Source organism: Antedon mediterranea, chromosome 4 (genome assembly GCF_964355755.1).
Source record: "Antedon mediterranea chromosome 4, ecAntMedi1.1, whole genome shotgun sequence".
NCBI classification, from domain to species: Eukaryota; Metazoa; Echinodermata; class Crinoidea; order Comatulida; family Antedonidae; genus Antedon; species Antedon mediterranea.
Genome location: NC_092673.1, coordinates 4060025 through 4074797, shown reverse-complemented (window position 1 = coordinate 4074797; position 14773 = coordinate 4060025). Strand labels below are relative to the sequence as shown.

Sequence of the window (14773 nt, the reverse complement as noted above, 5' to 3'; positions counted from 1 at the left end):
TAAAGCCAGGCACTTTCCAAATATGCTGATGTGCATTGTGGATATTTTCAGCTTTAGTTAACCAAAAGGGGCGTAGTCGAAGTATCAGGCCAAATTCTGCGATTATTTATAGGATACTATATTATCAACTCAACTGCTCGTTTTTATCTTGACAAAACACAACTTTATTTACATTCTAACAGATAGCCATGATTGACAATTCTTTGATTGGATTGGAAAAGAAATAAACATACCAATAGCGCAACAAGATGGTATCCCATTTTCGAAATTAGAAAAGATCTCGTCAACTGGTAGTTCAACGGAAGGTCCCCACGTTTTTCCACCATCATAACTGTGTGTGATCAATAAATTCCATAAGCGTCTGTCACTTTCTACTATATCGTTTTCCGGCTTTTTCTCCGGGAAAGTGTTAAACAGTAAGATGATGTGAGTTTCATCGATAACAATAGGAACGGGATTCATTGGCCTTTAAAAAAAAAGAAAAGAGAGATACAGGGACCACATTTCAGAGCATGCTTCCATTTGAAAGAGGATAACAATTCTAAATAGGAATGTACAATTCAAATGTAGAGTTGAGAAATGTTAAATGTGTCAGAAAAGAGAAAAGTCGATGCCAGTCATTAAGCTGAATAATTAACTACTAATACTACAATTTTATTTTAATTTTATGTATTTAGGCACATGTGGCCAAGGATGACCAACAGCAAATTAATTAATCACTGTCCTTTCTTATCCCCAGAACACTGGGGCTATTTTGTGACCCAGTTCACTGAGGTAATAATACCCCCTACAATGATTATCTAAAATGATTATTTTCATCAAAGATTCTATAATTCTCGTATGAAAACTTTTATAATTCTTTTGTTTTCTGTAGAAAAAATGTATATTTATCGTTGTTGTTGACATGGACGTCTAATATCTTTGTATTGTGAATTTTCATCTCCATTATTTTAATTTAACATTTGTGTTTACTCCACCCTAAGCTAAGGGTGGAGTAAACACAAATGTTAAACAAATGTAGACTGTATATTAACACTTCGGTGTCAATCAAGGACTTACGAAAGTTGGGAAAGCTCTGTAAAATCTGTAAAAGCAGCAGCTGATATAAACTACTTAAGAAATGTTCGGCGTGTTTCCAAAATGTATAAAATGACTTAAAAATAGTAAAAAGAGTAAAATAAAAATCCCAAACCTTTTTCCAGTTTCTGTTACAGGATATATGCATGTCTCATCACTCCAGTTGCCACCTTCTAAGGGCCTTCTTTTAACTACAATTTCCATTGGTCCATAGTCTTGCTTTCCAGTTAGTCGCTTTTCAGAAAACGCCAAGAAATGGTTATGCTGGAACACCAAAGCTGGAATGCTAATTGGGAAAAATCAACAAAATTGTAAATAAAGTTTGAAAGTTTTGTCACAAACAATTTGAGACCAAGCATTATTGTATTCCTGAAACACCAGATTTGGAGAAATCAACAAGAAATTAACAAAATTGTAAATAAATAAAGTTTTAAACCTTTAGACCACAAACAATTTGAGACCAAGCATTATAGTGTGTCTACATTTTTACTGCAGTATCTACATTTTTACTGCAATTCACTTTGTTTCAAAGTTAGTCACTGAAAAAACAATGTGTATGATTATCCAAAATATGCTATAATTACTGCATACTGCAGTAGAATAATTTAGACATGATCTCTAATAAATCCAATTAAATCTTTAAAATTACCGATATTTTGTTTTTTTTTTCTTGCGGCTGGATTCAAACACAGTTACTGAAAAACAAAATATAAAATTACTGTATGTAAATTAAAAATTGAAATAAACTCTTTTATACACAATTATAATAATAAAACCTATATCCAGTGCATGCATGTGATTTTAAGCATTTAGGGTGATTGATTATATTTGGTACAATTACAATTGGCAAGAGGCATATCGAGAAAATGAGAAAGTGCTAACATACAGTAATATTAATTAATACTACCGAGTGTATAGTAAAAAAATAGATCAAAAAGTAGTTCATGGGTGGTGCATGTTTCTACCCTGTCCCCTGAATCTTCCCTCTACTTGTTTAAGGGCGTTTATTGACCGCAGCGCTCTTTTCTACTGTAATTTATGTTAAATCGTTGAAGCCTTACCTTTAGGCGTGCATACTGGACCTGTAAAATGCAGTAAAATACAAACTTAGAAATACAATACGAAAAACAAAATTAATATAAAATATTAAATCTTTATACTTTGTTTGAGCTGTTTCAAAACACACAATGCATGAGATACAGTAATGCTAGTCTAGACTCTTATGTAAGGACAGTTCGAGGTTCATATAATCAAATAATAGTCTGGTGGGCTTAGAGATAATGAATATTTATGGTTTCTGGCCTATGAATTAGGCTATATAACAATAATAATAGGAACATACGGCATCCACAAACAATATAATAGAAAAAATACAAAAATGACACATCACATAAATTTCCAACGGGGCATCAACTGCGAGCATACAGTAAATACGGAATGTTGGAAATTCATTCAATGGAGTAAAGATCATGATTATGATTATCTTTCACATTAGAGTAAATGAAAAATAAGGTGGATCTGGTATGAAAGTCTAAAGTTTAATAATGCCAGTATAAAAACTTATTCATGTTTCTGTTGCATACCGGTATATTATAATTACTTGATTGAACCAAGCAGAGTATCAGTAATCCCATACTACCCCATAGTAGTAGTGGTTCTAAGACTAACGTTCAAAATTATAGACCCATATTTCTACTCCCAACAATATCCAAAATATTTGAAAAGATTGTAAGTAAACAACTGATAAACCATATTTTCCCCTTAATTTCTGAACAACAGTATGGCTTCTTTCCCGGTAGATCATGTGAAACAAACCTCGAAACTCTCATGACTACCGTGTATGAAGCCATCGAATCAAAAAAGCAATGTGATATTATATACACAGATTTTAGTAAAGCATTTGATAAACTGTCGCATAAATTATTGCTCTTTAAACTTAATAAATTTGGCGTAAATGGAATTCTATATTCTTGGTTTGACAGCTACCTTAGTGGTCGATTCCAGATAGTGACACTTGAAGGCGAAACATCTAACCCCCTCCCTTTCCTCTCTGGAGTGCCACAGGGTTCAATTTTAGGGCCCCTATTGTTTAACATTTTTGTAAAAGTCTCTTCGAAAATTCCAGATGCCTTATGTTTGCTGATGACTTCAAAATAAATAAAATAATTTCGACCATAGACGACTCACATGCACTCCAAGCATGACTCGGACAATGGATGACCAATTGAAAAATGTCGCTGAAGTCTGAGAAATGTAAGGTACTCTCTTGCACCCTCAAAACAAAACCTATTAATTTCAACTATACGATTAGGGGAGATAGGGGCTAAAAGTCACAAATTCATTCTAATCTCCTATAAATATTAAGTTTTAGCCTAAATTAACTTAGTTTGTACCTTCAAATATAGCCTAGGGTATGGTCTATATAAGGGGACCATTGATTGTGAAAATACTCTTGACCGTGACCCAGGGGAGCACTTTTTCCCCAATGGGTCAGATGTGACAACTTGCCCCGTACATGGGGCAAGTTGTCACATGCAGTGGGGCACTTTGTCACATCGTTAAAAATAAGACAATATGCATGAAAGATCTGCTTAAAACTTATTTATTTATAGAAAGTGTGTTTATACATAAGTTAGTGAGTTTAGATGATGAATAATGTATTAAAAACAATAATAATAAGTATTAAAGTATGTTGTAATCGATATAGGTCTATTTATAGTCCTGTTGTAGAGAGTCCGCAATACATTTATCTACAATGTCACTTTAAATAAAATCTAGCTAGCAACATAATTCACATGTGAAGTCTGCATCTGATTCATTGATACCAGCACAATCTTCATGAGCCTATTCTTCACAGACAGAGAACATGATACAGATTTCTCCTGAAACTGACACGGAATAATCTTCTTTGCAGTACAAACACATCCAATTTCTTTCTTGTGCACTTTATCTTTTGAGCTAGGTTTATTCTTCTTCTTTTTTGGTTCTGATGTTCATCTAACACTTTTTTTTAACGCTTTTAATTGCGTACCATATGAATAAAATAGAAAAAATAATATAAACATTGTGTTTTCTCGATTATTAGGGGTCCCTATATCCAATTGACAAGAAAACAAAATGGTTAAGGCCTACAAAGCAAGAATAAGCCTATCTAGCAGTTTATTTATTTATATGACAGTATAAAGTTGTCACAGGTTGTGACAACTTGCCCCACTACCATATTTTATAGAAAACCCACTCGTTACACAAAATCCGTGGTAAACAAGCGACCATACTTTACTTGTACATTGTATTTGTTTAGCACTGATATTTAACTACATTATAACATAAATTTCTCTTTTGTAAACCACAAGGATAAGCATACATACCGTTTTTAGTAGAAATACAAAAAAGTTGATCTATAGGCCAAAAAATGAGGTGTTTTTAGTACATGAAATCTAGAAATAGTTTTGTCTTGGTCTTCGGTATATGGAAAGCCCATTAATGCCATTTTAAGTATATGTTTTTCGAACGTAATCCGTTCTAACGAATTAGTAATTCGTTTGAACGGATTAATAATCTGTTCAAACGAATTAGTAATCCGTTCAAACGAATTGCAACATATACAACAAGTGCCATTTAAAGTATATGTTGTAATTCGTTTAAACGGATTACTAATCTGTTCAAACGAATTACTAATTTGTTTAAACGGATTACTAATTTGTTCAAACGAATTACTAATTCGTTCAAACGAATTAATAATTTGTTTAAACGGATTACTAATTCGTTCAAACGAATTAGTAATCCGTTTAAACGAATTACTAATTTGTTTAAACAAATTAATAATTTGTTTAAACAAATTAATAATTTGTTTAAACAAATTAATAATTTGTTTAAACGGATTACTAATCTGTTTGAACGAATTAGTAATTCGTTTGAACGAATTAGTAATCCGTTTAAACAAATTAGTAATTTGTTTAAACAAATTAATAATTTGTTTAAACGGATTACTAATTCGTTTAAACGAATTAGTAATTCGTTTAAACAGATTAGTAATCCGTTTAAACAAATTACTAATCCGTTTGGACGGATTCCTAATTCGTTTGAACAGATTATTAATCTGTTTAAACAAATTAGTAATTCGTTTGAACGGATTTAGTAATCTGTTCAAACGAATTAGTAATCCGTTCAAACCAATTGCAACATATACAACAAGTGCCATTTAAAGAATATGTTGTAATTCGTTTGAACGGATTACTAATCTGTTCAAACGAATTACTAATTTGTTTAAACAGATTACTAATCTGTTAAAACGAATTAGGAATCCGTTCAAACGGATTAGTAATTTGTTTAAACGGATTACTAATTTGTTCAAACGAATTACTAATTCGTTCTAACGAATTAGTAATCCGTTTGAACAAATTATTAATTTGTTTAAACAAATTAATAATTTGTTTAAACGGATTACTAATTCGTTCAAACGAATTACTAATTTGTTCAAACAGATTAATAATCCGTTTAAACAAATTATTAATTTGTTTAAACAAATTACTAATTCGTTTAAACGGATTACTAATTCGTTTGAACGAATTAGTAATTCGTTTGAACGGATTACTAATCCGTTTAAACAAATTAGTAATTCGTTTGAACGAATTAGTAATCCGTTTAAACAAATTAGTAATTCGTTTGAACGGATTAGTAATCCGTTTGAACAAATTAGTAATCCGTTTAAACAAATTAGTAATTTGTTTGAACGGATTAGTAATCCGTTCAAACGAATTACAACATATACTTTAAATGGCACTTGTTGTATATGTTGCAATTCGTTTGAACGGATTACTAATTCGTTTGAACAGATTATTAATCCGTTCAAACGAATTACTAATTCGTTAGAACGGATTACGTTCGAAAAACATACACTTAAAATGGCATTAATGGGCTTTCGTATTAATGGGCTTTCGTATCTGAGTGATATTAACAGCCGGTATGTTGTTGATGAAATGCCTTTTGGAGCTCCAACTTTTGTCAAACATTCACCAATTTAAAATTGAAAAATCTAATTGTTGAGAATTGGGTACAATAATTTAAGCACCTTTGATCATTTTGGGCTGGGGGATAGGGCCTATATTATTGATTTGTATAATAGGTTTGCGTCACACTATACGCGCGCGAGTTTGCGTCACACTATACGCGCGCGATATAAATTTGGCCACGGCCCGCTCTTGTGTGCGTCAAATTAGGTAATTCAATTCTTTTTTTAACCGATTCACCCCCACGATAAGCGCTTAAATGGTGACAAAATAGATAGTGACGTGAGCAAAGATCTCGTGATTGTGCACGTGATAGATTGTCGATCACGGTCAGTCATTGTTAATTTATATATTGCTGAAAACAAAATATAAAATTACTGTATTTAAATTAAAAATTGAAATAAACTATTTTATACACAATTATAATAATAAAACCTATATCCAGTGCATGCATGTGATTTTAAGCATTTAGGGTGATTGATTATGTTTGGTACAATTACAATTGGCAAGAGGCATATCGAGAAAATGAGAAAGTGCTAACATACAGTAATATTAATACTACCATCTGTATAGTAATAAAATAGATCAAAAAGTAGTTCAAATATTTCACTGTAGCTGTAAAATGGGTGGTGCATGCAGGGAGTTGTTGTTAGACCCAACTCCCTGGTGCATGTTTCTAGCCTGTTGAGTCCCATTTTTCTCCCAACTTGTTTTAAGGGCCGCGTTATGTGTGACCGTAGCGCTCTTTTCTACTGTAATTCACGTTAAATCGTTGAAACCTTACCTACTTTAGACTTGAGGCAGCATCCTCCCATTGTACACTTTTAATGCACCTTGTAAAATGCAGTAAAATACAAAGCTTAGAAATACAATACGAAAAACAAAATTAAAATAAAATATTAAATCTTTATACTTTGTTTGAGCTGTTTCAAAACACACAATGCATGAGATAATGCTAGTCTAGACTCTTATGTAGTTAAGTACAGTTCGAAGTTCATAATCAAATAATAGTCTGGTGGGCGTAAGTTTACTCACATAGAGATAATAATGAACATAATCTCTATGGTTTCTAGTATTGTTAACTGGTCTACGTGAGGGTCTTGATGTTATATCATTTGAACATTTGAACCCCATTTGAGGTCATTTTGGATTATTACACCAAGCAGTTTTAACTTACTAACTATTGGAAGAGTTATCAACAGTGTATACTAAATTAAGCTGCCGTTGCTCCAATTTTCTGTCCTTCCAACCTAAAAAACCACTTGTTTGGTTATACATTGACGAAATCTTCATGATCTGGACCCATGGTGAAGATAATTTGGAATCTTTTCTTCTCAATATTAATTCAGCCCACGTACCCAACAATAAAATTTACAGCTACCAAATCCACTAGTAGCGTTGATTTTTTGGACGGACACTATAGTGACCATAGAAAATCGACTCAAAACTGACCTATTCTGTAAACCACGGATAAAAATATGTACCTGCTCCCTAGCAGTTGTCATCCCCAACACTGTACTAAAAACACCGTACAGTCAAGCATTACATATCAGACGTATCTGTTCTTCAGATTTAGATTTTCAGAATCGTACCGAAGAACTAACCGGACATCTCCGAAATAGAAATTACAAGAAGGAATACATTGAAACTGCTATAAAGAAAGCAAAAGATATTGCTCGATGTCAAACACTGACGTACAAAAACCACGTCAGCCAAAATATTTGACCAGATCCATTCGTCACAACCTATCACCCATTACGGGCTGTTATTGAGAAACATATGCCCATTACAGTCCACAGAACGTCTCAGGACTATTTTTCCGGAACCACCCATTATATTGCATTTCGTAGACCTCCCGACCTTCGTGATATTTTAGTCAGATCCAAATTTAAGAGTGTAATTAACTCTCATGACAGCCAAAATTTGGACAGTCACCTTTGTGGCAAATCTTGCAAAACTTGTTCATTGGTTGATTCTACTGAAAAATTTAAGAGTAACCAAACTGGCCGCATTTTTCGGATAAGACAATCAATTAATTGTCTAACCAAAGACGTCATTTATCTCATATACTGTAATATTTGTGGAAAACAGTACGTCGGAAAAACAAAAAACACTCTCCGTATGAGAATGACACAATACAGATCAGCTATCAAAACATTAAAGCTTGATCAACCTGTAGCCGAACATTTTAATTCAGCTGGTCACTCGATTGCAAATTTCAGAGTTTATTGCAAATAGACCACGATGTCAAATGGAGCGACAAAACTCGCAGAGACAAAGAAAACCACTGGGAATTACAACTTAAAACCACAAAACTTTTTGGACTTAGCATATTAGGAACATACTCCCAGATCGGTAAAAGTATTCCATTGACTACCAAAATTTAAGTTTCAATATTAGCCACTATTTTAATTTTTAATTTCGTTCCAAAATTGTTTATATCTCTACCAAGCTAACTTCTTTGTCTTCTACTCTTATTCAGACTCCACCCTGTCTCCTTTTGTTGTTTTTCTTTTATTCTCTGTCCACCCAGGCAGCACTTGCCAGCTCTTATACTATGACGTTATCCAAATTCCTGCACTTGCACTGATGAAGGGCTAGTGTTGCCAGAAAGCTCTGCTAACTTTTCTGGCTATTTTACTTTATCATTTTGATTTAGCTTTTCGCTTTTTTTTTGTATCTCTATTGAGATCCAGTCACTGATACCCACAGCATTGTCATTTTTTCAGTTGGATTTATATATATATATATATATATATATAAACAAATCAGGCAAAGAACAGTAATTCTAAACCGCCCGGTGATATACTGAAATTTAATTAATTCATTTTAAACGATAAAGATGAGGAAATCTGTGAGAATGAGTAAAAGTCGAACTCGGACCGCCTGCTTGATATGCAGATGTCCTAACAATCAGACCACTGGGGGCTTTCATGGTATTGTTCAAACTCGATTGGATAGCGACTCTTTAACATTCTCGGCCATTCGAGATATATCCTCAGAACAGCGATACAAGTAAAAATGGTATCTCCTCGTCCAAGTTCAGACTATGCTACTTTTCGTGAATATTTCCAGAAAGCAAAACACATTGTTGTAATGACAGGAGCAGGGTGATAGTGCAGAGAGTGGCATTCCGACTTTTAGAGGAGCTGGAGAACCTACCGTGCTCAGGCAAGTGACACATGTTATGCGCAATGAACAAGGATAATTAAGTGCTATTACCCGTGAAGTAATAATATATAGATTTAATTATTGTTTCACAATAATTTTAGAATTCAAAATCACAATAAGATACTTTATCATCATGTGACAGTTACAATACAGTGTCTATCACTATCACTCCTTTTTTTTAAAACAGGATTTAGTCAGTCCTAATGCCTTTGCGGATAATCCATCACTTGTGTGGGAGTTTTATAGCCATCGCGGGAGCCATCGTCGTGAAGTAGCTGCATCGAAGGAGCCAAACAAGGCACACATTGTAAGTGCAATATCATAATAAATTGCCAAATACTGGCTATAAACGATTAGAAACAAACATTTGGGCATAAAGGTTTTTAACTGTGCATTAAGGTATGATAAACACAGCTCTGTCTACTACATGATGATTTCATATTACTACCATATTTGGGCATATCACACATTTTTTGTCAAACTAGTTTGATAGTGTAGACAGAGCTTTATCTTCTCTTTCTTTTCTTTTTTTATTTTTCTTTATCTTTCTCAGGCTATTGCAGAATGTGAGGCACGACTTGCAAGACAAGGACGAACAGTTGTTGTTATCACACAGAACATTGATGAACTTCATCGCCGTGCTGGATCTTTAAAAGTCTTAGAGATTCATGGTTGGTACAGTAGTCCATTTAATTTGTTCCTATTTATTTTTTTTTTCATCCATCAGCAAGCAGTTACAGAATGGATGAACTATTTTTTAATTTATCGCGCTTATAAACTCTGTATGTCTCATTTGAGGCTTAGCGAACGGAGTTGAAAGAGTCATGAGTTACAACCCTGGCACATAGGTAAGGATTGAACCATAGACCTTGGGATTAGAAGGCAAGCATGTTAATCACCAAGCTACAGCTCCGCTATTTAGAATAACTTGAGACTATCACCAGCAAAATTGTAATAGTTTTCTATTGGCAAGTTCCACCATTCTTCTTAATTCTGTTTTTTTATCCCCGTTCTATCCAGTACAGTCCACTGCATAGAAAATAGTAAATATCATGCATGATTGTGCTATTTGCACAGATAACCATGCCGATAGTGATTTTCAGAATAAATAGGAACTCTTTTATTTGTTTGGCATTGAACACATTTAATGGAAAGCAATCATATTTTTTCACTTAGTATATTTATATATACTATATATTGTTATATCTATTTCATTGCTATTGTTCATACTGTATACAATGTATTTGTTAGTATGGGGCAAAAAGCTATTTTTGTTTGCTCTAATTCATTTGCTATTGGTGAATAAATAAATGTGCTAACTAAATATATTTTTATTTACTTTTGCTATTTTTGTAGGATCTCTATACAAGACCAGATGTACAAAATGTGGTATTATTCTCAGCAATTACAACAATCCCATAGTTCCTGCTCTTGCTGGTAGAGGGTAAGTAGTATATTATATTTCAATAATAATATTACTTTACAAAGAATCCTATGTTGTTAAACCTGTATAAATTTCTATGTATTTTTGTCATGGCTGCCAATAGATTTCACACTGTTCTTAATAAATGATCTATTTATCAGTAGTATATTTTGCTAATCTTGTTCTTTATCTTTTTTAAAAGTTCACCAGATCCAAATGCAAAAGGTGACAGAATACCTGTAGAAGATTTACCAAGGTAAACATTCCTACTGATAGTGGTAATATACTGTATGTAGTGCCAGACAACACAAATTATACACAAACTTCAAAAGAGGGGTCATGAGACTGATATAATGCAAGTGGGAAGGTGATTGGGGGGTGCCTTTGCGAATATCAACATTATAAGCCTCAGGTACAAATGACTTACTAATGTAAAGCTCTGTCTACACTATCAAACTTTATGTGACAAAAAAATGTGATGTGTAGATGTGATGATGTCATATCACTACCATATTGAAGCATATCACTACCATATTTGGGTGCATCACACATTTTTTGTCCAACTAGTTTTCAGAATCATTGTTCCCTGCATAATTTTAATATAGATGGCATGAATATTTTTCTCTTCAGGTGCGGTGAATGTTCAGCACTCACCAGGCCCGACGTTGTCTGGTTTGGTGAACCACTTTGTCCAGACACACTAATGGAAATTGAGAAACATCTTGAAAAATGCGATCTTTATTTGGTGGTAGGTGATTTTCAATCATTTGTAGTAAAACGCCTCTTATTTACTATTTATAGTAATCAAAACAGATTATTTTAATCATTTCAATAGAAGAAAAGGTTTTAGCAAAAAAAAAGAAACTTAAGTTATTATATAATTACATTTTGGAGCCTTCTATTCGTTTCTTCATTTTACCAATTCCTCTTAAACAATGGCACAGCTCTTTCTTCAAAGATGGGTGAGAGAAATCACAAGTCTACGTATTCATATTAAGCTCTGTCTACACTATCAAACTTTATGTGACAAAACAATGTGATGTGCCCATATAGGGCGATGATGTCATATCACTACCATATTTTAGCATATCACTACCATATTTGGGCACATCACACTTTTTTTGCCCAACTAGTTTGATAGTGTAGACAGAGCTTTAGGGTTGATAGCTGAAGTGACAACATTCGATCATGCCTACAATATGTTTATGAAATGTATTTATCATTTCTCTAGGTGGGCACCTCATCTGTTGTGTACCCTGCTGCTGCCTTTAGGCCGTACGATAGCAAGGTGCCAACTGCCGAGTTTAACTTGGAAGATACTCCGGCAACAAGCCGATTTCAGTAAGTACTGAGTCAATCAAGTTGAGTTGTGGCTTCGCTACCAATCGAAGGGCTCTGGCATACATTATGTTAGCCTGAAGGCTATATATGTAGAGCATCTTCTGTATATGTTTGTCTTGTGAACAGCCATGGCTTGATAATGGAGATAAAAATAGATGTTAATAGTGGTCTCTGGTTTATTAGAATGTTTATTTATGTAAATTACGTTTATTGCAGTTTCCACTTCAAAGGGCCTGCTGGAGAAACCTTGCCAAAAGCAATTGAGAGACATCCATCGGAACCAAATTAGTACAAGGAATTCAAGACAACCATTCAAATTAATCCAGAGATATACAGAATATCAACAGAGTATATAAATAATGCATATTTAGAATTTGTGGGTACTTGCAGTACTCATGTTGCAGTCCTTGTATTGCACAGGATCATGGATCTTCAAGAGGGTTGTGGTTGTGGTATTATAAGGGACGGGGAGATTCAATACTCAGGTCGCATATATACATCAGTACTAATAATTTATATCCAATTGATTTGAAATTGACTTTAAATCTTGTAATACTATGGTTTCTAGCTATTACACAGTACAGTTAGGTACTGTATTTGAGTGGTTAGGACACTTGACTGTCATACAGATAGACTTGGGTTCCATTCTTGACAACTCCCAGTCTACTCAGCTGTAAATGAGTACTTGGTTGAAAATACTAGGGAGGACAAGGTGCTGTGGAAAGAAACTGGCCACCCTACCACATAATGCCGAGGCTTATGTTCAGAATTTAATACAGGACCTTTACCTTTACAGTACATTATTGTAATGGTAGTAATCATGTCAACTTGCCATTAGAATAATCAGATTCAAAAAGAAGTACAACAGTAATCGACATTTATTAGTGTAAAGATGTCTTTAAAAAAGAATATACATAATACTGTATATCCTATAAAAGCAAACGCATGGAGTTATAAAAGTCAAATTGACATGCATAGCAATAAATATATTCAGGACAGGCTCTAAAGCAACAATCAAGACAAAAAATGCTTTGAAATACAGTATATAGTGCAGCTTTTAAAAGCCAGTGCAAGTTAAATATACTAACTTTGTATTTCCTATTATGATCACTAAGACATCATAGTACTGTTTTTTATATTATTACCTCCGCCAAGGAGGTTATGTTTTCACCCCTGTATGTTTGTGTGGGTGGGTGTGTGTGTGTGTGTGTCTGTGAACAGCCTGGAGGCCACAGTTTTCATCCGATTCTCACCAAATTTGGAAACAGTGATCTATACCCCAAAAGCTCGGACGAGTTCAAATTTTATCCGATTCTCACCAAACTTAGCCACAATGAACAATGACTCATCATATAATTGTGGTTAAATTTTGAAGGGTCAGAAAAAAGAAATAAAAAAATAATAGACCTAATAATAATTTTAAAAAATCTCAGCGGGACTTGAACCAGCGATCTCAACTGTGACTGTGGATACATAACCATTACACCAAACTCTCAAAGTGCAAAGGAATATGTATTATATTTTTTAGAAATAATATAAACACTTTTTGGTGTTCAGTAAAAATTGAAAAATAATGTTTTGTAATTTATTTTTAAATAATTTTAATACCTGTATAATACAGTACTATAAAAGTAAATAATAAAGCTATATTCTGTATTGCAAATTCTATTTGCTGTTAAGATAAATTAAGTACACAAACATCAAAAAAGTCCACCAATATAGTGGAAAATAAAACAAGATTCAATTGAAATGAGAAAGCTCAACTGGAATAAAATATGAATAAGATACAAAAACACTAACCATGTTCATAATTGATCTTTATTTCATCATGTTTAATAAGTGAATTTTTAATTTCATGATTTATGCTTGTCATACTGTAATTTACTTACTGCATAATTTAGTTTCAACAAAAATAAGTACTAGTAATTAAAGTGTATTTTAATAGTCAAACAACAATACGATACATGATGTCCAATTTGAGGTAGTTACAGTATATCAACTTTAATTCAATTGCAAGATAAGTACAATTACACAGCATAAATCTACTGTATATTTATATAATTTTAAACCGTCCAGCAATTATAAATATATGTCATTCCAGTTCTGTCCTTTTAAAACGCTAAAATAATTATATAATTAATATACATAGAATAACATAGAATCAATGCTGTGATTGTCATATAACAACCATCCAAGAATGTTAACTTCCAGGCTTAAATAGTTTAGCCTTTCATGGGTAAATGCCCTGGGGCAAGAAGGCATTCTTGGTCAGCTAAAGAGTAACTAGGTCAGCTAATGAGTAACTAGGTCAGCTAATGAATAACTAGGTCAGCTAAAGAGTAACTAGGTCAGCTAATGAGTAACTAGGTCAGCTAAAGAGTATCTGGGTCAGCTAAAGAGTAACTAGGTCAGCTAAAGAGTAACTAGGTCAGTTAAAGAGTAACTTGGTAAGTTAATGACCTATTATATTTGTAGGTAAATGAGGTCAAGAAAGAAGAGCAAGTGTTGGCTAGTCCTTTACACTTTACCAAGTGTAAAGGTCGTAAACTCAATATATCGTCGTCTCGATGTCTTATTACGTTCAAAAAGACACGCAAACTTTTGCTCACCGTCTTGAATGAATGCTGCCAAATCTGAGTAAGCAGAACCATGACGTTCGATGACTATGTTTGGAGGGTCATACCAATTCTGGCATTGGCCCTTGCTTAAACGCACTGAAAGGTTCTTCCTCGATTTGCTGTTCGCTGGATTA

General features: G+C 33.5%; 1 protein-coding gene and 1 long non-coding RNA gene across 2 annotated transcripts; one reads left to right on the top strand and one right to left on the bottom strand.

Moving 5' to 3' along the window:
- Positions 1–1278: 1278 nt before the first annotated feature.
- On the bottom strand, positions 1279–6956 carry LOC140047911 (uncharacterized). Its single transcript, XR_011844994.1, has 4 exons — positions 6871–6956; positions 2139–2159; positions 1727–1772; positions 1279–1363 (listed from the first exon to the last, which is right to left on the bottom strand). It is a non-coding gene; the product is annotated as an uncharacterized lncRNA (long non-coding RNA).
- Positions 6957–9088: 2132 nt separating this feature from the next.
- Positions 9089–13775, top strand: LOC140047910 (NAD-dependent protein deacylase sirtuin-5, mitochondrial-like). Its single transcript, XM_072092940.1, is given in 10 exon segments — positions 9089–9194; positions 9196–9232; positions 9235–9257; positions 9445–9564; positions 9811–9928; positions 10614–10701; positions 10883–10936; positions 11311–11428; positions 11912–12021; positions 12238–13775. Coding segments are annotated over 10 exon segments (828 nt in total). The 5' UTR covers positions 9089–9107; the 3' UTR covers positions 12311–13775.
- Positions 13776–14773: the final 998 nt, after the last annotated feature.